The sequence below is a fragment of the Anolis sagrei genome, chromosome X (assembly GCF_037176765.1).
Source record: "Anolis sagrei isolate rAnoSag1 chromosome X, rAnoSag1.mat, whole genome shotgun sequence".
Taxonomy (NCBI): Eukaryota; Metazoa; Chordata; class Lepidosauria; order Squamata; family Dactyloidae; genus Anolis; species Anolis sagrei.
Genome location: NC_090034.1, coordinates 14,027,375 through 14,050,672, shown reverse-complemented (window position 1 = coordinate 14,050,672; position 23,298 = coordinate 14,027,375). Strand labels below are relative to the sequence as shown.

Here is a 23,298-nt window from a genome sequence, read left to right as displayed (position 1 = left end):
CTGTTTAGTAGGAAGCTTTTAATGGCAATTACAGGGTACCTTGGCTGTTTAGTAGGAAGCTTTTGATGACCTTTAAGGGGTCCCTTGGCTGTTTAGCAGGTAGCTTTTAATGACCATTACAGGGTACCTTGGCTGTTTAGTAGGAAGCTTTTAATGACCTTTAAGGGGTCCCTTGGCTGTTTAGCAGGTAGCTTTTAATGACCATTACAGGGTACCTTGGTTGTTTAGTTGGAAGCTTTTAATGACCTTTAAGGGGTCCCTTGGCTGTTTAGTAGGAAGCTTTTAATGGCAATTACAGGGTACCTTGGCTGTTTAGTAGGAAGCTTTTGATGACCTTTAAGGGGTCCCTTGGCTGTTTAATAGGAAGCTTTTAATGGCAATTACAGGGTACCTTGGCTGTTTAGTAGGAAGCTTTTAATGACCTTTAAGGGGTCCCTTGGCTGTTTGGCAGGTAGCTTTTAATGACCATTACAGGGTACCTTGGCTGTTTAGTCGGAAGCTTTTAATGACCTTTAAGGGGTCCCTTGGCTATTTAGCAGGTACCTTTAAAGACCATTACAGGGTAACTTGGCTGTTTAGTAGGAAGATTTTAATGACCATTATAGGGTACCTTGGCTTTAATGACCATTACGGGGGGCCTTGGCTGTTTAATGACAATTATGTATGAATGCACCCCGCATCCCTTGTGCATCTCAGGGCCAAGAGGGAGCAGGAAGTGACTGTCCTGAAGCGGGCGCTGGAGGAGGAGACACGAACCCATGAAGCCCAAGTCCAGGAGATGCGACAGAAGCACACGCAGGCCGTGGAGGAGCTGGCAGAGCAGCTGGAGCAATTCAAGCGGGTAAAGATGGGCCGTTCAACCTTGGTTCTATAAGGAGGAACCTGTGACCCTTGGGTCCAGTGGAGTTCCCTTTCCTGGAAGTTTTGAAGCAGAGGCTGGGTGGCCATCTATTGAGAGGGCTTGGATGGTGATTTCTTTTTTAAAATTTATTTTTATTTTGACAAGTTAGTGCAAAACCTATATAACTATGTACAAACAAACAAAAAGTTCAAGGTAATTGTTCTAGAATAAAACAAAACAAATGACTACTACTACATTCTCTATATCAAAAACATTAACTCTGTATTATCTAATCTAAGGGCTTAATATTCTTTGTCAGATGATGATATACTATCAATATTCTACACCCATTAAACAAAATAACCATTGATTCATCCTTTCACAACATAATAACACACTTCTAATTCAAAAAACCTCCATCTTTGTTGGAGGAACACAATGAATACACCCCATTACTTTCTTAAAGTTGGAGATTTCTCCTAAATCAACACAGTAAGTTTATCAATTTCTGCAAGTTTGCTTATTTTCATAAGCAAACTGTCTTGTGTTTGAAATTTGAGTCTTCCCATCTTAGAGCTGAGTTAATTCTTGCTGCCCTTGTCATGTACAGCAATCATTTCCCACATTTTCTATCATTTTTGATCATCTAATATGCCATGCAGATAAAATTCAGGTTTCACTTCAAATTTAACTTTCAACAATTTCTTCTAAAATCATACATATTTGTGCCCTTTTCCATGACCACCTCATATGATAAAAAGTGCTCAGCTTTTTCAGCAGTCACTACATCTTAACTATCTTTTCCGGTGTCATCTGTACATCATCTTATAGGAATTTTATTTCAGTGCTAATTTCAAACTCTTTGTCCTGGCCCTTTCCCATGGTTCCATTCATATTTGTTTATCCAAATGCTGTGCCCACTTGACCATACTTTCAGACATGGCGGAAGGAAGGGGGTGGGACTGGATGGCCTCTGGGGGTCCATTCCAACCATATGCTTCTATGACGATCTCAGGCCAAAGCCAACCTGGACAAAACCAAGCAGGGCTTGGAGAAGGACAACGCTGACCTCAGCAACGAGGTCCGGTCGCTCAACCAGGCCAAGCAGGAAGTGGAGCACAAGAAGAAGAAGCTGGAAGGGCAACTCCAGGAACTCCAGACCAAGTTCGCAGAAGGAGAACGGGTCCGGACGGAGCTGGGAGAAAAAGTCAACAAGCTACAGGTGAGAGGGGGGCCTTCTCCTGGACATTATTTTGTTTTTACAAGAAGGACAAAAACCGATAAGGAAATGCATGCTTTTTGGTGGCCTTCAACTCTAAGGATAGTTTGTGCAAACACCAAGAATGCCTGTTTTAATAAAGCTGGAATCACTAATTGTCAATATCTGGGAGTTTTGCAAAGTTAGAGTTCCCTTCCTTGAAAAACCAAAGTTCTAGACCTCACCTCTGAGGATGCTTGCCATAGAGGCAGGTGAAACATCAGGAGAGAATGTCTCTAGAACATGGCCATATAGCCCAAAAAACCTACAACAACCCAAAGTTCTAGATGTTGAAAGAGAAAGAAGGAAGGAGAGAGGGAGGGAGGGAGGGAGGGAAGATAGGAAGGAAAAAAGGAAGGAGAAAAAAAAAGGAACTGAGTTGCTGTGAATTTTCTGGGCTGTATGGCTATGTTCCAAAAGGAAGGAACATTTAAAAAAAATTGAAACCAGGAACTCTTGTTTTTTTCAAAACAAGAAACTGCAATATTTTGCATTTTGGGATCTGGGCAGAAAAGTGTTTTGCAAATTTGGGAAATAAAACCAAGTGCTGGACCATAATAACCTATAGGATTCCCCCCCCCCCCCCCATTCTTCCTAGGTGGAAGTGGAGAATGTGACGGGTCTCTTGAGTGAAGCCGAAAGCAAAACCATCAAGCTGAACAAGGACGTCTCGACCCTGAGCTCCCAGCTGCAGGACACTCAGGTGGGGCACAAACCTCCAATGACCCTGGTTGGGATTCAGCTTCAAGGAAGACACTGACCTGTGCATTTCCTCTTCCTTCCTTCCTTCCTTCCTTCCTTCCTTCCTTCCTTCCTTCCTTCCTTCCCTCCCTCCCTCCCTCCCTCCCTCCCTCCCTCCCTCCCTCCCTCTTTCTTTCTTTCTTTCTTTGGATTTTGCAGGAGCTTCTCCAAGAAGAGACGCGGCAGAAGCTCAACTTGTCCACCAAACTTCGCCAAATGGAGGATGAGAAGAACAGCTTGCAGGACCAACTGGATGAAGAGATGGAGGCCAAGCAGAACCTCGAGCGGCACATTTCCACCCTCAATGTCCAGGTTGGGAATATTATCGTCATCATCCTGCTTTTCTTTCTTGGTCACCACCTTAATATATAGATGATAGCAAGCTAGCTAGCTAAATGATAGATAGATGGTAGGTAGGTAGGTAGATAGTAACTAGCTAGCGAGCTAAATGATAGATAAATAGATGATAGATGGTAGATAGACAGATGACAGATAGATATTAGGTAGATAGGATAGATAGATAGATAGATAGATAGATAGATAGTAGCTAGTTAGCTTAATGATAGAGAAATAGATGATAGATAGATGACAAATAGCTAGATGATTGATAAATTATAGATTAATGATAGATAAATAGATGGATAGATAGACAGATGATAGATAGATGGATAGGTAAATTATAAATAGATGATAGATATTATCTACTTTGAGTCTTCTTGGAGACAGAAAAAGCGGGGCAGAACTAAACATAATAATAATAATGATGATAATGATGGTAATAATAATAATAATAATAATAATAATAATAATAATAGTAATAATAATAATAGCACCCTGATCCCATTAAAGAAGGGAAGTGCGCCAGCTTTGGGACCGCATGACTTCCAGCTTCACTTTCCCCTTTCTATCTTTTCCTGATGCCAATGGCAGCTGTCAGACTCCAAGCGGAAGCTGCAGGAATACGTGGCCACTGTGGAAAACATGGAGGAAGGCAAGAAGCGGCTGCAGAAGGAGGTTGAGGGCCTGACGCAGCAATTTGAGGAGAAGGCGGCCTCCTACGACAAGCTGGAGAAGACCAAGAACCGCCTGCAGCAGGAGCTGGACGACCTGGTGGTGGACCTGGACAACCAGCGGCAGATGGTCTCCAACCTGGAGAAGAAGCAGAAGAAGTTCGACCAGGTATGTGTTCTCTGCGTCCCCTTCCTTCCCTTTGAGTGACCATCCCGATGACCAACCTCCATCTCTCCCTTTCCTTCCTGGGCAGATGCTGGCGGAGGAGAAGACCATCTCCTCTAAGTTTGCAGAAGAGCGGGACCGTGCTGAGGCCGAGGCTCGGGAGAAGGAGACCAAGGCCTTGTCCTTGGCACGAGCCCTGGAGGAGGCTCTGGAGGCCAAGGAGGAGCTGGAAAGGGCCAACAAGGCCTTGCGGGCTGAGATGGAGGACCTAGTCAGCTCCAAGGACGACGTCGGGAAGAACGTAGGTCACCACCGAGACGTGGTTTGGGCCCTGGCCAGAGGAGGGCCTTGGCTACAGAAACGCTCCTGATCCTTCTCCTTTTCCACTGTCCTCTTCCTCATCTTCTCTCTCATCCTCCTTCTCTTTCTTCTTCACTCCTCCTCCCTTCATCCTCTTTTCTTTCCTCATCTTTCCACGTTCTCTCCTCTCTCTTCTGCTGTTTTGGGTGCTGCAATCATCCTCTATCTTCTCTTCTTTTTCTTCTACTTCTTCGTCCTTGTCCCCTTTTCTTCCTTCTCCTTTCTCCTCCTTTTCTCTTTCTTCGTCATCCCTCCTTCCCCCTTCTCTTCCTCCTCCTCCTCTTATTCTCCCTCCTCCTCTTCTTCTTTCTCTCCTGCTCTTTTGGGTGTCGCTATCATCCCTTTTTCTCCTCTACTTCTTCCTCTCATTCCTCTTTAGCCCTCCTCCTTTATCTTTCTTCCCTCTTTCTTCTTCATCCCTCTTTTTCCCCTCCTCCTCTTCTTCATCTTTCTTTCCTGCTTTTTGGGTGTTGCTATCATCCTCTTCTTTCTCCTTTCTTCCTCTCATTCCTCTTTTCCTCTTCTTTCTCCTCCTTTCCTCTTTCTTCATCTCCTCCTTGTCTTCTTCTTCTTTCTCTCCTGCTCTTTTGGGTGTCGCTATCATCCCTTTTTCTCCTCTACTTCTTCCTCTCGTTCCTCTTTAGCCCTCCTCCTTTATCTTTCTTTTCTATTTCTTCCTCATCACTCTTTTTCCCCTCCTCCTCTTCTTTATCTTTCTTTCCTGCTTTTTGGGTGTTGCTATCATTCTCTTCTTTCTCCTCTATTTCTTCCTCTCATTCCTCTTTTTCCCTTCTTTCTCCTCCTTTTCTCTTTCTTCCTCATCTCCTTCTTTCTCTCCTGCTCTTTTGGGTGTTCTTTTCCCTCTCTCTCTCTATGTCTACTTGACCTTTGCTATTTGCCCCTTTGGAAGGTCCACGACCTGGAGAAGTCCAAGCGGGCGCTGGAGCAGCAGGTGGAGGAGATGAAGACGCAGCTGGAAGAACTGGAGGATGAGCTCCAGGCCACGGAGGATGCCAAGCTGCGGCTGGAGGTCAACATGCAGGCCCTCAAGGGGCAGTTCGAGCGCGACCTCCAGGCCCGAGATGAGCAGAACGAGGAGAAGCGTCGCCAGCTCCAGAAGCAGGTGGGCAAGGTGTTGGGGCTTGGAGAGAGGCTTGGGTCCAGGTTCTGAGTCCCTGGCGCCGGCAGTGGGACCCTCCCTTGATACACAACCCCTCTTTATTCTGTCCCTTCAGCTCCACGAAATGGAGGTGGAACTGGAGGATGAGCGGAAGCAGCGGGGTTTGGCTGCTGCGGCCAAGAAGAAGCTGGAGGTGGACCTCAAGGACCTGGAGGGTCAGGTGGACTCAGCCAACAAGGGCCGGGAGGAGGCCATCAAGCAGCTACGGAAACTGCAGGTGGGTCCTGGGTGGGCCTCGTGGACCATCCAGTCCAACTCCCTTCTACCTTTATGCAGGAGAACCACAACCAAAGCCCCTCAACAGATGGCCATCCAACCTCTGTTTAATAATAATAATAATAATAATAATAGAATCATAGTATCCTAGAGTTGGAAAAGATCCTGAAGGTCATCCAGTTCAACCTTTCCTCCATACAGGAAAAACACAACAAAGCACCCCCGACAGATGGCCATCCAGCTTCTGTTTAATAATAATAATAATAATAATAATAATAATAATAATAATAATAAAATTATTATAATAATAATGCAACCGTAGTATCCTAGAGCTGGAAGGGACTCCAAAGGCCATCCAGTCCAACCTTTCTTCCATACAGGAAAAGCACAACCAAAGCACCCCCGACAGATGGCCACCCAGCCTCTGTTTAAAGCCTCCAAGGAAGGAGCTTCCACCATACTCTGAGGCAGAGAGTTCCACTGTTGAACTGCTCTCATAGTCAGGAAGTTCTTCCTGATGTTCAGGTGGAATCTCCTTTCCTGTATTTTGAACCCACAGCTCTACTGAGCCCGTCTCCAGGGCAGCAGAAAGGAAGCCTGCTCCCTCCTCCGTATGATATTCTTTCACATATTTAAACATGGCTATCATATCTTCTCCCTGAGAAGGAGATGTTGCTCTTCTTCCTTGTCTCTTCTGGCCCTTTCCCTCCTTTGTCCTCTTCCTCCTTCCACCCTTCTTTCATTTTCCCTCCATGTTTAAGCCACAATGGTTGTATTTAGATTTCTTTCCATGTCACAAGGGACTTAAGAAACTGCAAGTCCCTTCTGGTGTGAGAGAATTGGCCGTCTGCAAGGATGTTGCCCGGGGGATGCCTGGATGTTTTAATGTTTTACTATCTTTGTGGGAGGCTTCTCTTGTGTCCCCACATGCAGAGCTGGAGCTGACAAAGGGAGCTCAACCCACTCTCCCCATATTTGAACTACTGACCTTTTCGTCAGCGGTCCTGCGGGCATAGGATTTGATCCAATGCATCACCGGGAGGCTCAATTTCTTCACTTTGGGGTCTCTTTATGATGTCGCTTAGGTGCCCCACCCTTTCCGGTTACAGTTAGCAGTCACCTTTTAGGGCAATGGTTGTGTCAGAATCTGTGCGGATGAGACCCAAACCCGCTTCATTTGTCCCTTTTCAGGCCCAGATGAAGGACTTCCAGCGGGAGCTGGACGATGCCCGGGCCGCGAGGGAAGAGGTCTTTGCCACGGCCAGAGAGAACGAGAAGAAGGCCAAGAACCTGGAGGCCGAGTTGATGCAGCTCCAAGAGGTCAGCCGGGCAGCGGTGGACGAGGGGGACTGCAGTCCAGACCTTGGGGACTTTGGGGCAGGAAGGTCCACAGGGCCACCGTCCAATGCCCAATGCAATGGCTTCCATGCTGATGGAGAGAAGATTTGAAAAGTGAAGTTTTAAGAATGGGTTACAGAGAGGGAGGAAGATGGAGTGAGAAGAGAGTGAAGGAATTTGGGAAGGATAAGTACCAGGGGAAAGAAGTGAGTAAGAAGAGGTAAAGAAAGAGATGGGAGGAGGGAAAATTGTGCAGGAAAGATTGTTTTCGGAAACATGGGATTGTTTTGGGTGTCACCGAATTGAAAGATAATAACCCACCCTTAGTATTTTCTGCTAATCAAACTATTGTATTTTAATCTCCTTGTTTGTAATTTCGGATTGGGAAATATTAGGACATTATGCCTCAACACTGCCAAACCAGAACCGTCTCACCTTCTGGACTTTCCTAAACCTTCCTAAAAAAATTATAACATTCTGGGTGATGAGTCAACTCTGTATAGTCTCTTAAGGCATGCGATTCTCTTCTTTCGGGTAGGATTTGGCGGCCGCAGAACGGGCCAAGAAGCAAGCGGAGCAAGAGAAGGACGACTTGGCGGAAGAGCTGGCCAGCGCCACTTCGGGCAGGTAAGGCTCTATGGGCCTCTGGGTGAAGCGGGATCCACTCTGTCCTTCAGACCGAACTTTAGAGGTTGCCCTCAAGGAGGTAAAGTATATCTATATAAATAAAAATGTAATGTTTGTATGTGGGATTAACATAACTCAAAAACCACTGGGCAAATTGACACCAAATTTGGACACAAAACACCTATCAGGCCAACGAGTGACCATCACTCATAAAAACACTTAAAAAGCCAATTTTTAAAGAAAAAATACATTACAGCGCATGCACAAAACCACACACACACATATATATATACATATGTAAAATATAATAATAATACAACTTTATTTATACCCCGCTACCATCTCCCCAAGGGACTTGGTGCAGCTTACATGAGGCCGAGACCAAAGTATATCAACAGTAAAAGCAATAAGAAAACAATCAATACAACAGTTAAAATAAATCTCATAAACAAAAGTAAACAATAGACAAAGTAAACAAATAACAAGCATTTAAAACCTATGGCTGGGCCAAATGTAATAATTAAAAATTTAAAAAATAATGCTGGACATGGACAAGGTAGGATATAACTGGGATAGGGTTTTCAGGTAGAGATGGGGCGCGCACACAATCCTAAATCAGTGATAAAGTGCATTTAGGGACATATTGCTGAGGGCACACATACATACATACATACATACACACAAAATACACACAAAAAACACATATATGCAAACTGGGCCACAGCAACGTGTAGGGGACAGCTAGTATATATATGTGTGTGTGTCTGGAGCTCCCGGTGGCGCAGTGGGTTAAACTACTTAGCTGCTGAGCTAATTGACCGAAAGGTCACAGGCTCGAATCCGGGGAGCAGCATGAGCTTCTGCTGTCAGCCCCAGCTTCTGCCAACCTAGCAGTTCAAAAACATGCAAATATGAGTAGATCAATAGGGACCGCTCCAGCGGGAAGGTAATGGCACTCCATGCAGTCATGCTGGCCACATGACCTTGGAGGTGACTATGGACAACGCTGGCTCTTTGGCTTAGAAATGGAGAGTAGCACCAACCCCCAGAGTCGGACATGACTGGACTTAATGTCAGGGGAAAACCTTTACCTTTACCTATAGATAGATAGATAGATAGATAGATAGATAGATAGATAGATAGATAGATAGGGTTGGGTGCCTTGAATAGACCTCTCCTGGCGTCTTGCATGGAGCTCCTCTAAAGTTTGGACTAAAACCCGAAGCAAAGGTTCTGGTTAGAGAGCTGATGCAATGTCACTCACTTCTGTGGTTATTTTTCTGGGAAATCTAGTGAGAGCAAAAGTCATGAGTTGGGAACATTCATTTTGATCGGGTTGCTGTGAACTTTCCGGGCTGTATGGCCATGTTCCAGAAGCATTCCCTCCTGATGTTTAGCCCACATCTATGGCAGGCATCCTCAGAGGTTTTCAGATCTTATAACCTTTGAGGATGCGTATCATAGATGTGGGCTAAACATCAGGAGAGAATGCTTCTGGAACATGGCCATACAGCCTGGAAAACTCACAGCAACCCAGTGATTCCAGCTATGAAAGCCTTTAACAATTCATTTTGATCCCTCTCTGGATGTGAGAAGGGAGCTGTAGGTTCCAAGAGTCCTAATATGATCCTATTTGGATGTTTATAGAGTTCCCAATTTTTGGAAGAAACGTCCTAATCTAGGATGTTGGTGGTATCCTAATTTGATCTTTATGGGGTTCCCATTTTTGGAAAGAAAGTCCTAACCTAATTTACGGTGTTGACAGTATTCCAGTCTGGTCTATATGGGGTTCCCATTTTGGGAAGGAAAACTAGGACAATGAAACTGGAATCCATGGAGATGTTTCCCTCCTTGATGTCCAGGACCAGCCTGCAGGACGAGAAGCGCCGTTTGGAGGCCAGGATCTCGCAGCTGGAGGAAGAGCTGGAGGAGGAGCAGGGCAACATGGAGGCCATGAGCGACCGCTTCCGGAAGGCCGTCCAGCAGGTACGCCGGCCCTCCCAAATGGGATGGGAAGCAAGGCACTTTTGGGGATTTAAGGACTACAAAGTCCATTGTCTTGGTTGCATCTTTGCAGTCAGAGCAACTGAGCAACGAACTGGCCTCAGAGCGGGCGGCGGCGCAGAAGAACGAGAGCGGGCGGCAGCAGCTGGAGCGGCAGAACAAGGAGCTGCGGTCCAAGTTGCAGGAGATGGAGGGGGCCGTCAAGTCCAAGTTCAAGGCCACCGTCACGGCCCTCGAGGCCAAGATCGCACAGCTGGAGGAGCAGCTGGAGCAGGAAGCCAGGTAGCACACAGAGTGTCACAATTCACCTTGTTCTCTTTCAAACACTGAGGGTCCATATCTCAGTCCATACACAGAGAGGGATTGAACCAAAGCATCAGTCCACAATCCCAGTAAATTAGGATCTATGTCCCAAGGTCCAGCAAGCCAGTAAGTAACAGTTTAACACTAGGTAACAAAATTTGAAAACATTTATGTTTGAAAGTGTTATTTCCTGTTTAATCGTGAGGTACGTACTTGGAAAGTTGTTGTTCTACTCCAAAAAATTTGTTTTTGTGGCTGCCACAAAATATATTGAATTGGTTCAATTCTACGTATATATTATTGAATATAGTTGCCTCGCCCACTCCGAATGTATTCTCCCCTACGAACCATCAAGATTACTAAGATCGTCTGGAGGGGCCCTGCTCTTGGTCCCGCCGGCCTCACAAGCGTGGCTGGTGGGGACGAGGGACAGGGCCTTCTCGGTGGTGGCCCTGCGACTCTGGAACTCTCTCCCGCCAGAGGTTAGAACCACCCCAACAATCCTGACATTCAGGAAACAGGTGAAGTCGTGGTTATGGAGACAGGCTTTCGAAGAATGAGACAATGATCTGGATGGAAGACGGTGTATATTCGATTTTAGTATGACGACTGACCACTGTAGTTTTAAATATATGTGCTTTTTTAAATGTTTTATTGTAATGTGTATTTTGATATTTTACCGATTGTATGTGATTTTATGGTTGGAAACCTGGCTGAGTCCCTCTTATGAGGTGAGAAGCTCGGTATATAAAACTTTGAAATAAATAAATAAAATAAAATATTGAATGTGGGCTAGGCAAAACTACGGTTAGGTGGATCTGTAATTGGTTAAGGGAACGAACCCAAAGGGTGATTCTCCCCAATGCTTTGTCTTCTTCCTGGAAAGAAGTGACGAGTGGAGTGCCTTTAGCAGGGTTCTGTCCTGAGCCCAGTCCTGTTCAACATCTTTATTATGGCCACCAGAGTGGCAATTCTTAGTAGATTTTAATTGTATTGTTTTAATGTTTTTAATTATTGACTGTTTGTTTTTATTATGCATATATTGAGGCATCGAATTGCTGCCGATTGGAAGCTGCCCTGAGTCCCCCCAGGGGGTTGAGAAGGGCAGGGTACAAATATTCAAAATAATAATAAATAATAATAATATTAATGACTTAGATGAAGGGTTAGAAGGTAGGATCATCATGTTTGCAGACGGAACCAAATTGGGAGGGATAGCTAATACTCCAGAAGACAGGAACAGAATTCAAAATGATCTAAACAAATGAGAGAGATGGGCCGAAACTAACAAAATGAAGTTCAACAGGGACACATGCAAGATACTCCACTTAGGCAGAAAAAAATGAAATGCAAAGATACAGAACGAGGGATGATGACTGCCTTGACAGCAGTATGTGTGAAAAACATCTTGGGAGTCCTCGTGGACAGGAAGGTGAACCTGAGTCAACAATGTCATGTGATGGCTAAAAAAGCCAGTGGGATTTTGGCCTTCATTAATAGGGATCCAGAAAAGTCATGCTCCCCCTCTCTTCTGCCTTGATCAGACCACTTCTGGAATCACACTGTGTCCAATTCTGGGCACTGCAATTGAAGGGAGATGTTGACAAGCTGGAATGTGTCCAAAGGAGGGAGACTAAAATGATCAAGGGTCTGGAGAACAAGCCTTATGAGGAACGGCTTAAAGAGTTGGGCATGTTTAGCCTGAAGAAGAGAAAGCTGAGAGGAGACATTATAGCCATGTATCAATATGTGAAGAGAAGTCATAGGGAGGAAGGAGCATGCTTGTTTTCTGCGGCCCTAGAGACTAGGACGTGAAGCAATGGCTTCAAACTACAGGAAAGGAGATTCCATCTGAACATTAGGAAGACCTTCCTGACTGTGAGAGCTGTTCAGCAGTGGAACTCTCTGCCCTGGAGTGTGGAGGAGGCTCCTTCTTTGGAGGCTTTTAAACAGAGGCTGGATGGCCATCTGTCGGGGGTGCTTTAAATGTGATTTTCCTGCTTCTTGGCCGAATGGGGTTGGACTGGATGGCCCACGAGGTCTCTTCCAACTCAAGGATTCTGTGATTCTATGGTTCAGACTCATTGAAAAACTAGAGCAAAATGTGTCATTGCAGGATGTCCCACCACAAAGACAAAGTTTTTGCAGTTTAATAAACTTTCCCCATGTTTTTTTATGATATAACAAATTAGGAAATTGGTTACTTAGTGTTACTTATTCCTACTGAATTTCCTGTAGTCCTTTTCCAGGATGACTTGATTCCATTTATATTTTGCTTTCCCCAGTTTGCTTTTTACTCTCAATTGCATCACATGGACGAGCTTCCCTAATCATTCAGAATAAAAACCCGCTCCCGTCCCTTTTGCAGGGAAAAGCAGACAGCCACCAAGACCCTGCGGCAGAAAGACAAGAAGCTCAAGGAGGTTTTGCTTCAGGTGGAGGATGAGAGGAAGCAGGCGGAGCAATACAAAGACCAGGTAGGACCTCACCTGGAGCACTTTGCAACGTCCATGGTGGATTTCTCTCTCCTTGCAATATATTCGGCCTATTGGAAAGCTCTGGTTCTTCCATCCTACTTGAACTGTCTCAGAAACCCTGGAATTTGTAGTGTTCCTTTAGAAACAGGAAATGTAACAGAACTCCAAGACAGCAATGTATTTATTGACATGGCATAATGAATAATACATTTTTAAAGAAATCCATATTATGAGACATTTCTAGTCCTGAGCATTTCAGACCAGTGATGATCAACCTATTTATTTATTTATTTGCAGTATTTCTATTCTGCCCTTCTCACCCCGCAGGGGACTCAGCGCAGATCACAATGCACATATACATGGCAAACATTCGATACCATAGACACACAACATATATAGACAAAGACAGAGAAGCTATTTAACTTTCCAGCTTCATAAGGGTATGCTTTTTTAATTCCAGCCACCAGCTGTCGCTTCACCATCCACTTGTGCCACCAATGGAGTACTTCCTCATTCTTTCTGCATGCTGCTGGAGAGTTTTATGGCATCGTACATTAGTTAAATTAGCCTCCCTGCATAAGCGGTAACTAAATTTCCTACTTGACAGATGCAACTGTCTTTCAGGCTGCAAAGGTCAACAGCAAGCTAGACAAATGGCCAGAAGCTCACTCTGACCCGGGCTGGCTTTGAACTCATGACCTCTCGGTCAGTAGTGATTTTAATGTAGCTGACTCCCAACCAGCTTCACCACAATCTATGATTTAGTGGCAGGTGTGGTTATCCCAAAATGTAGGAAGGCAGGACATACATTAAATAAATTAAATTAGAAATGTATATTATGGGATGCTTCTGGTCCCTGGTTTCAGACTAGTAATGGTCAACCTATGAAGCCTTCCAAATGTGAACTTTAGGGACAGGTATGGCTATTCCAAAACAATGTTGTATTCCAAAATGGAGATAGGCAGAGTATCAGTTCAATATGTGACTTTTAAAAATCTGTATTATGGGATGCTTCGGGTCCCAAGTATTTCAGACCAAGGACCGGGTTGTGGCGTAGCTGGTTGCGAGTCAGCTGCATTAAAATCACTACTGAATGAAAGGCCAGCCTGGGTCGGAGTAAGCTCCTGACCATTTGTCTAGCTTGCTGTCGACCTTTGCAGCCTGAAAGACAGTTGCATCTCTCAAGTAGGAAATTTAGGTACCCTTATGCGGGGAGGCTAATTTAACTAATTTATGATGCCATAAAAATCTCCAGCAGCGTGCAAAAGAATGAGAAAGTACTCTATCTGTGTCACAAGTGACAGCTCCCCCGGTGGCTGGAATTCAAAGCATACCCTCATGAAGCTGGAAAGTTAAACAGCCTCTGTGTGTCTGTCTGTATATGTTGTGTGTCTATGGCATTGAATGTTTATTTATTTATTTATTTATTTACTTTGCTTATATACCGCTGTATCTCAAGCCCGAAGGTGACTCACAGCGGTTCACAAGCAGTAAAAACAGTAGAAACAGCAGTGGTTCCATACAACATATAACAATTGACTTAACACATTATCCATAAATTACTAATAAGCAATTACAATGCACAATTATTACAAAAAACAACCGTACCCAATCTTCTCATCATCCAAGCATAGTCCAGGTTCGTCGTCCATTGTTCCATTCCTATGTTCCATTACCAGATTGCACTAAATTATGTTTGCCATGTATATGTGCATTGTGATCTGCCCTGAGTCCCCTGCGGGGTGAGAAGGGCGGAGTGTAGTGGAGGCTCCTTCTTTGGAAGCTTTTAAACAGAGGCTGGATGGCCATCTGTCAGGGGTGATTTGAATGCAATATTCCTGCTTCTTGGCAGGGGGTTGGACTGGATGGCCCAGGGGGTCTCTTCCAACTCTTTGATTCTATGATTCTATAAATATAGATACTGTAAATAAATAAATAAATAAATAAAATGTCCATGTTCTCAGGTCTTGCTCAGGTGAGTTTTGAGGACAGGTGTGGGCTCAGGTGTCCAGGCCTTTCCCCTTTGCCATCTGACAGACTCTATGTTTGGCCCATGCAGAGTGCAAGGAAGTCTCTAAATCAGTGGTTCTCAAATCTTTATGTTGACGTCAAACAATACATCATGTCTCTCCTGCTCTTATCCATATCCACATGATGCAATCTCATACATTCATGATTTCAGCATTGATTACATGATGCAAGCACACATTTCTTGTTGCATCAGACACTTAGTTTGTCATCTTGACTCAACGGTTTGGATCTGCCTTTATATTTTATCAAATCCTAACACCGTCCTTTTGTTCCAGGCCGACAAGGGCACTGCCCGGGTGAAGCAGCTGAAGCGGCAGCTGGAGGAGGCAGAGGAGGAGGCTCAGCGCATCAACGCCAGCCGCCGGAAGCTGCAGCGGGAGCTGGACGAGGCCACCGAAGGCAGCGAAGCTTTGGGCCGGGAGGTGGCCGCCCTCAAGAACAAGCTCAGGTGGGTGGCCCTTGATCTCTCTTTCGGAGATTCAGAGGCTGCGAGCTTCGAAGTTTAGGAGAAAGTCCCCTTTTTGACACTATATATTATATTTAAGGAGCCCTGGTGGCAAAGGAGGTTAAACCGCTGAGCTGTTAAACTTGCTGACCAAAAGGTCGGCGTTTCGAATACAGGGAGCAGGGCGAGCTCCTGTGGCTAGTTCCAGCTTCTGCCAACCTAGAAGTTCAAAAATATTCAAATGTGAGTAGATCAATAGGTACCTATACCAGTAGGTATAGGTACCTACTGCGCTGACAGCGCTCCATGCAGTCATGCTGGCCACATGACCTTGGAGGTGTCTATGGACAACACCAGCTTAGAAACGAAAATGAGCACCACCACCCAGAGTTGGACACAACTAGACTTAATGTCAAGAGGAAACCTTTATTTTTACCTTATCATATTTAGAGCACTCAAACAAATAATAATAATAATAATAACTAATTTATTTATACCCCGCCATCATTTCCCCTATGAGGACTCGGGGCGGCTAACATGAGGCCAAGAATGGTGAAGTGTTTAGACAGGAACCAAGTCACAAGAACAAACCCTTTTAAAACATGTCACATTTTTATATCTCTTATCCAAAAGAGCTGATGGCAACCCCGCCAAAGCTCTCCTCTGGGTGGGATTGATCCAAATGTGGAGACATGCTGCCATGACTCCATGCTTGCATGGAATTAATGACGTGGTAGGGGAACAAGCAGACTTTGCTTCCAGAGTCAGATTCTTATGAAAGTCGAATCCAAAAGCCTGCTCTAGACTAACCTGCAAACTTCCGCATTTGTAAACATTAAGAGTGCTTCCAAAGACAGGTTTTTGACACTACATCTCCCAGAAACACTCGTTGTCTTGACTGATCTCCAAGGATGGAGAACATGGAATATGAATCTGAGTCAATAGAAGGCCCTTCCCATTTCTCTCTCCTTAACCTGCAAGTGTTCCTAACCCCCTTTCCCCAGGTAGCTCTCCAAAGCGAATTCAGGATTCTAGGCCACTCTGTCAAAAATTTGGACTAAAACCAGGAGCGAATTTTCTGGCCTCCTGATATAGGAACCACCACTTCCTCCTCTGTAAACTTGTGAACAGCAGCAAGCGATTTGGCTTGCATGCAACCCAGGAGCACGCATGGCCTTCTGGAATACAACTCCCATCATTACCCAGCACTGGGAACAATGGGAGCTGTAGTCCCGAGCCCCTCGCCTAGCAGGAATTTTGCATTCCTTGCCCTCGGTCTGCCTTGCAAACCTTTGGAGACCTTTTAAGGCTAACGCATTTGGGGCGCTTCTCTCTCTTTCAGAGGGAACCCAGAACCTTCGCAGTGACAGCGCAGGTACCATGCCTTCAACTTTGCAGACCCCTTCTGTTTGCTTATTTTTAAATATATATACTTTATATATATTTATCCCTGGTTCTCCCCCCTCCACTTTTATTGTTGTTGTTGATGTCGCCCTCAAATCAATCCCTGCAAACTGTGAAGGCTTGGATACTAAAACGTCAACTGTCTTTGTTCCAAAAGAGACAAATATTACAGATATGTTGGATTTCTAGCCATTTATTAAACCTTTCCTGCATTTTTCCCCCTTTCTCTTGCAAAATGCCAATGTTTTTTTAATTTCATCCCAAGGCAAATGCCCTGAAGCTAATTTGTGCAAGAACACAAATGCTAACACAAGTGCATGAATGCCTCCCACGAATCCTGCATCATTTCTTTGGCTTGTTTGTACAATGATGCAACATGATCCCTTTTGCAAATGGTCATTGGCACAATGGTCATTTATTTGGATGCCCTTCCTAATAATCTAAAGTTTGCAAAAGTGGTCAATTCTACTTTCTGTAGACATAAGATAAGTCTACTTCCAAATACTTGCATGATTCTGGCCTTCAAACTCTCTCTCTATATATACATATATATGTGTGTAATATGTATATTTATTTGTCTCGCTATCTTCAGACATCTATATAAATATAGATGAATATACAGTATATGTATAGATATAGACATTATATATGTATGCATGTGTAATATGTATATATATACACATACATACACACATATATGTGTATCTATATCTATCTGTCTTCATATGTAGATGAATGTTGATAGATGAATATACAGTATATGTATAAATATAACATTATATATGTACATGTATGTATACGTAATATGTATATATATACACACACAGACACATATATGTGTATATCTATTTTTATCTACCTTCCTATATCTATATGAATGTAGATAAATGAATATACAGTATGTATAGATATAGACATTATATATGTATATGTATGTATATGTAATATGTATATATACACATACATACACACACAAATATGTGTATCTATATCTATCTATCTTCATATAACTGTATGAATATAGATAGGTGAATATACAGTATATGTATAGATATAGACATTATATATGTACATGTATGTATATGTAATATGTATGTGTGTGTGTATATATATACACACACACAAACACACACATATGTGTATCTATATCTATCTTTATATATCAGCATAAATATAGGTAGATGAATATACATATATAGATATAGACATAGTGGTATTCCTCTCTCTTTATATAAATACATATACACACACACATATATATTCCTATATAAACCTGCTCCAGTGTATATGTGTGTGTGTATGTATGTATGTATGTATGCGTGTGTGTATATGTATGTGTGTGTGTGTATGTGTATATATATATATACATACATACACACACATATACATATATATACACATACAAAAGTGTGTGTGTGAATGAACGTATGTAAAGGAATACTCTGGCTGCTCACTTCTGTTCCTTTCTTTTCACAATTGCTAATGCATGAAGCACTGGGCCAGATTTATTGAGTGATGCTCAAGTTTCATGCTTAACATGCTCAGAGGCACCCTGCTTCTTTCCCCATCCATAACCAAATCCACTCTCCAGTGTCCCTTCCACATGACACTGTTGTACCAGAATGGCTCCACTTTAACCGCCATGCACCCTAGGGAATCCTGGAATTTATAGTCCCTATTCTTGGAACTGTAAATCCCACCAGGATCATTAAAGTGGGGATGTCATGCTGTAACAGGTACAGAAGGGACTCCAAGGTGCTGATGCACTCCTGTTCTGTAATATTTGTGGACTCTCTTTTGCAGGAAAAAAATAATCATATACACACCTTGACCTGCTTGGCTTTGCTGTTGCACGGAATGGTACCTTTGAAACAAGACTTTGTCTATGTAGATGATATTTTAGTAACAGCAGACACAGATACGCAAGTGTTTTGGGATGCTAGCTTTCTGATAAATCACAAGTAAACAGGGCTAGAGCACATGCAAGGACTCTTGCAGATGGAGCAGTTGCCCAGGAGCTTGGACTAGATGACCTTTGGGAACCCCTTTCCAACTGTATCATTTCTCCCAGAATCTTTTGTCCTGTGGGAAGAACACAGGACCAAATGAAGCTATAGTATAAAGAAATATTTTTTTGAGATGAACACCTTGCAAATGGAGAGGTTGCCCAGGTGGCTGGACTATATGATCCTTGGGGGACTCCTTTCTGGTACATTTCTATGGCTAGAGTACATGCAAGGACTCTTGCAAATGGAGAGGTTTCCCAGGTGGCTTGACTAGATGACCTTTGGGGGACTCTTTTCCAGTCCTTTTCTATTGTTATTATTCTAAAAGAGGTTCTAGCATTAGTTTTTTAAAAAGAGGATCTCCTTGCAAATGGAGAGGTTGTCCAGATGGCTAGACTAGATGACCTTTGGGGACTCCTTTCCAATGTTTTTCTATTATTATTCTAAAAGAAGCTCTAGCATTAGTTTTTTTAAAAGAGGATCTCATTGCAAATGGAGAGGTTGCCCAGGTGGTGAGACTAGATGACCTTTGGAGGACCCCTTTCCAGTTCTTTTCCATTGGCGAGAGTTCATACAAGGACTCTTGCGAATTGAGAGGTTGCCCAGGTGGCTGGACTAGATGACCTTTGGGGACCCCTTTCCAGTGCTTTTCTATTATTGTTCTAAAAGAGACTCTAGTATTAGAGAAGCTCCTTGCAAATTAGGAGGTTGCCCAGGTGGCAAGACTAGATTACCTTTGGGGACCCCTTTCCAGTGCTTTTCTATTATTATTCTAAAGGAAGCTCTAGCATTGGTTTTTTTTAAAAGAGGAACTCCTTGCAAATCGAGAGGTTGCCCAGGTGGCTGTACTAGATGACCTTTGTGGGTACCCTTTCCATTTTTTTTCTATTGACTGAAGTACATACAAGGACTCTTGTAAATGGAGAGGTTGCCCAGGTGGCTGGACTAGATGACCTTTGGGAGTGCCCTTTCCAATACTTTTCTATTATTGTTCTAAAAAAGGCTCTAGTATTAGAGAAGCTCCTTGCAAATGGAGAGGTTGTCCAGATGGCTAGACTAGATGACCTTTGGGGACTCCTTTCCAGTTCTTTTCTATTATTATTCTAAAGGAGGCCCTAACATTAGTTTTTTTTAAAAGAGGAACTCCTTGCTAATGGAGTGATTGCCCAGGTGGCCGGGCTAGATGACCTTTGGGGACCCCTTTCCAGTACTTTTCTATTAGTGTTCTCAAAGAGGCTCTAGTATCAGAGAAGCTCCTTGCAAATGAAGAGGTTGCCTAGGTGGCGAGACTAGATTACCTTTGGGGGACCCCTTATCATTTTTCTATTGGCTAAAATACATAAAAGAACTCTTGCGAATGGAGAGGTTGCCCAGGTGGCTGGATTAGATGACCTTTGGGGGACCCTTTATCATTTTTCTATTGGCTAGAATACATACAAGGATTCTTGTGAATGGAGAGGTTGCCCAGGTGGCTGGACTAGATGACCTTTGGGGGACCCCTTTACAGTTATTTTCTATTGTTGTTCTAAATGAGGCTCTAGCATTTTTTTTTCAAAGAGGAACTCCTTGCAAATGGAGACATTGCCCAGGTGGCTAGACTAGATGACCTTTGGGGGACCCCTTTCCCATGCTTTTCTATTGGCTGAATGGTGGGTGCATTGAGGACTGCCCCTTGCCTTGCATGCTGATGACTTACCTCTTTCTCCCCCTTCAGTCAAACCTTCGTCCAGGATGCTTTGTTTCCCACCTTGCAAATTTCAATCTCTTACTTTAAATCTGCTTTTTCGTTGCAGACGGGGCAACGAGCCCTCCGCCTCCTCTTTTGCCCCATCCAGACGGTCCGGCGGCGGAGGAGGAGGGAGGCGCACCATCGAAAACGCAGCTGGAGAAGGCTCAGAGGACGACACTGATGCAAAAGACGGGGACTTCAACGGCACCAAGGCCGAGTGAGGGCCCTCCGAAGGCCATCCAAACGGACCCCACACCAAAATTATATACAAAACAAATGTTGGAAAAGGATTACCCGATGCCAGGGGGGTCGTTTTCATATCACCATTTAATGCTTTTATCTTTTCCCAAAGGTCACCTCCAGCTCATGGCACCAACGGCTTTTCCTCGAGTGTAAGCACCGATACCTCTACCCTGCGGCAGGATTCTCATTATTATTAATATAATTATTATTATTCCCCTTTCAGAAACATCATTGTGCCCCTAGAGACAGAAATTATATGTGTATTGATGGATTATTATTAATTCACCTCTCTGAAATATTATTGATTTTTCCCTTTATGGATTACAATAGTATTTTGGAAATAATAATAATAATAATTCATTACACCATAAAACACTGCGCTTCATAGAGGCAGAAATACAATGTTTTATGTGCAATTGAGAAGATTATTATCCTTTCTAACATATTATTGTGCAATTAATAAGATTATTATCCCTTCTAAAATATTATTCTAACCCATAAAGGCAGAAATGCAATGCTTTATGTGCAATTGATGAATTATTATTATTGCCCTCCTCTATAATATTGAATTTTTGCATTTACAGAATACATTATTTTGCAAGGGGAATTAATAATAATAATAATCCATCAGTTATACAATAACATTTTGGAGACAATAATAATAAATGTTTTATGTGGAAATGATTTATTATTAGTATTCATAATATTAATGCCCTTTTTGAATATTATTCTAACCCGTAAACGGAAAAATCCAATGTCTCTAAAGGGAATCCTCTCCGACTCTTTGCACTTTCCTCCATTTAAATTCCCAAAGTGACTTCCTTCCTTCCTTCCTTTGTTGCTTTTAATGTTTCCTTCATTTTCCACCCAAATGTCCCCAGATTTGAATTGTGTCCTGTTTGAAATGATGATGGATTTTTTTGTGCTTTGACACACACTTCAATAAAGGTGTATAAAACCACAAGGGAACATCACCTCGCCTGATATTTTTAAAGTAATATAACCACCAAAAGTGTTGAAAACATTGAATTAATCCGCATCGGAAAAGTCTTGCATGGAATGAGGCTTTGCTTTTTCCAAAACAGACTCAATTTATGGCTGGAATCACTAGGCTGCTGCGAGCTTTCTGGGCGGTATGGCCATGTTCCAGAAGCATTCTCTCCTGACGTTTTGCCCACATCTATGGCAGGCATCCTCAGAGGTTGTAAGGCTTGTTGGAAACTAGGCAAGTTAAGTTTATATATCTGTGGAATGTCCAGAGTGGAAGAAAGAATGCTTTTCTGTTGGAGGCAGGTGTGAATGCTGCAATTGGCACCTTAGTTAGCATTGAATAGTCTTGCAGCTTCAAAGCCTGGTTGCTTCCTGCAAGGGGGAATACATTGTTGGGAGGTGTTCACTGGCCCTGATTGTTTCCTGTCTGGAACCCCTGTTTTCTGAGTGTTTCTCTTTATTTACTGTCCCGATTCCAGGCAGGAAACAATTCAGGGAATGCTAACACCTCCCAACAAAGGATTCCCCTCAGATAGGAAGCAGCCAGGCTTTGAAGCTGCCAGGCTATTGAATACTAATCACTATTTCCTGTGTGGAATTATTTTATTATTGATTCTTTTATTATTGATTCTTGTCTGGAATTCCTGTTTTTTGAGTGTTCCTCTTTATTTACTGTCCTGATTTTAGAGTTTTTTAAAATACTGGGAGTCTGATTTTGTTCGTTTTCATGGTTTCCTTCTTTTTGTTGAAATTGTTCACATACTTATGGATTTCAATGGCTTCTCTAGGTTTTTTAAAATACTTTTAAAAAAAACCCCTAATATTAAAATTTTTATATTTATAATATTAAAAATTTAATATTTAAAGTTTTTAATACTTCTACCAGTATTTAAAAAAATCTAAAATCAGGACAGTAAATAAAGAGCAACACTCAAAAAGCAGGGGAATTCCAGACAAGAATCAATCAGGGCCAGCTAACACCTCCCAACAAAAGATCACCCCTCCGGGCAGGAAGCAACCAGGCTCTGAAGCTGCAAGGCTATTCAATGCTAATCAATGTAACCAATTGCAACATTCACACTTGCCTCAAGAAGACAAGAGTTCTTTCTCTCACCCAGGACATTATTCCACAGATATGCATGTGTGTGTGTGTGTGTGTATACACACACATACACATACATACATACATGGTGTGTGTATGTATGTATGTGTGTGTGTATATATGTGTGTGTGTGTATATATATAATACACACACACACAAACCTCACTTGCCTAGTTTCCAACAGACCCCACATTCTGAGGATGCCTGCTACTGATGTGGGCGAAACATCAGGAGAGAATGCTACTGGAACATAGCTCATACACCCCGGAAAACTCCCAGCAATCCAGACTGAATTTAATTGCCAAAAAAAGTGGATTCATTGAATTGCAAAATGCAAAGAATGGGTTCAGCCCAAGAGCAAAATAAAGAACTCTGTGCAGTGAACTAGGAATTCTGTATTAAAAATATCTAAATCCAAAGGGGTTTGCAACATTGGGTTTTGCTTTCCTTTAAAAGCAAAATAAAAGCGATCTCGATTTGCAAAAGAACCCCAAATTATGTCACTATACTGGCAAGAAATAGCTTCCCATCCCTCCGGCAGTTTGTGTCTTTTTCTGCAACGGGGAATAATCCAGTTTGCTGCGTTTGGGAAATGTGCCCGAGAACCCGGTTGTTGCAAAACAGGACTGCAAATCCCATCACCCCCTTCATGGCTTCTTTTCGCAATGAGATTCGATGGAAGGTTCCAGTTTGTTGCGTTTGGCGGATGGACCCCAGAATCCAGGTTTTGCAAATCCGGACTGCAATCCCATCATCCCTTTTCTGCTGGAGTCAGATGGAGCAATTGATGCCTCTCTCGTTTCCTGCATTTTAATCGCTTTCTGCTG

At 43.1% G+C, this 23,298-nt stretch overlaps 2 protein-coding genes across 4 annotated transcripts in view; one reads left to right on the top strand and one right to left on the bottom strand.

Moving 5' to 3' along the window:
- LOC132782086 (myosin-11) overlaps window positions 1–20,413 on the top strand; it is a 72,890-nt gene extending 52,477 nt beyond the window's left edge. For both annotated transcript variants that reach the window (XM_067460967.1, XM_067460966.1), the window contains 15 exons: window positions 697–841; window positions 1,857–2,063; window positions 2,698–2,802; window positions 3,000–3,152; window positions 3,771–4,019; window positions 4,105–4,317; window positions 5,287–5,499; window positions 5,612–5,773; window positions 6,964–7,092; window positions 7,649–7,737; window positions 9,600–9,723; window positions 9,815–10,023; window positions 12,413–12,521; window positions 14,828–15,000; window positions 20,201–20,413. In XM_067460967.1, the coding sequence (XP_067317068.1) occupies window positions 697–841; window positions 1,857–2,063; window positions 2,698–2,802; window positions 3,000–3,152; window positions 3,771–4,019; window positions 4,105–4,317; window positions 5,287–5,499; window positions 5,612–5,773; window positions 6,964–7,092; window positions 7,649–7,737; window positions 9,600–9,723; window positions 9,815–10,023; window positions 12,413–12,521; window positions 14,828–15,000; window positions 20,201–20,357 (2,437 nt within the window). In that variant the 3' untranslated portion in view covers window positions 20,358–20,413. The remainder of the gene's footprint in view (window positions 1–696; window positions 842–1,856; window positions 2,064–2,697; window positions 2,803–2,999; window positions 3,153–3,770; window positions 4,020–4,104; window positions 4,318–5,286; window positions 5,500–5,611; window positions 5,774–6,963; window positions 7,093–7,648; window positions 7,738–9,599; window positions 9,724–9,814; window positions 10,024–12,412; window positions 12,522–14,827; window positions 15,001–20,200) is intronic.
- Window positions 20,414–22,846: 2,433 nt separating this feature from the next.
- The window catches only part of LOC132782088 (nuclear distribution protein nudE homolog 1), a 19,813-nt gene continuing 19,361 nt past the window's right edge, over window positions 22,847–23,298 (bottom strand). For both annotated transcript variants that reach the window (XM_067460968.1, XM_067460969.1), the window contains exon 9: window positions 22,847–23,298. This exon is cut by the window's right edge and continues 119 nt beyond it. The gene's annotated coding sequence lies outside the window, so the exon portion shown is untranslated.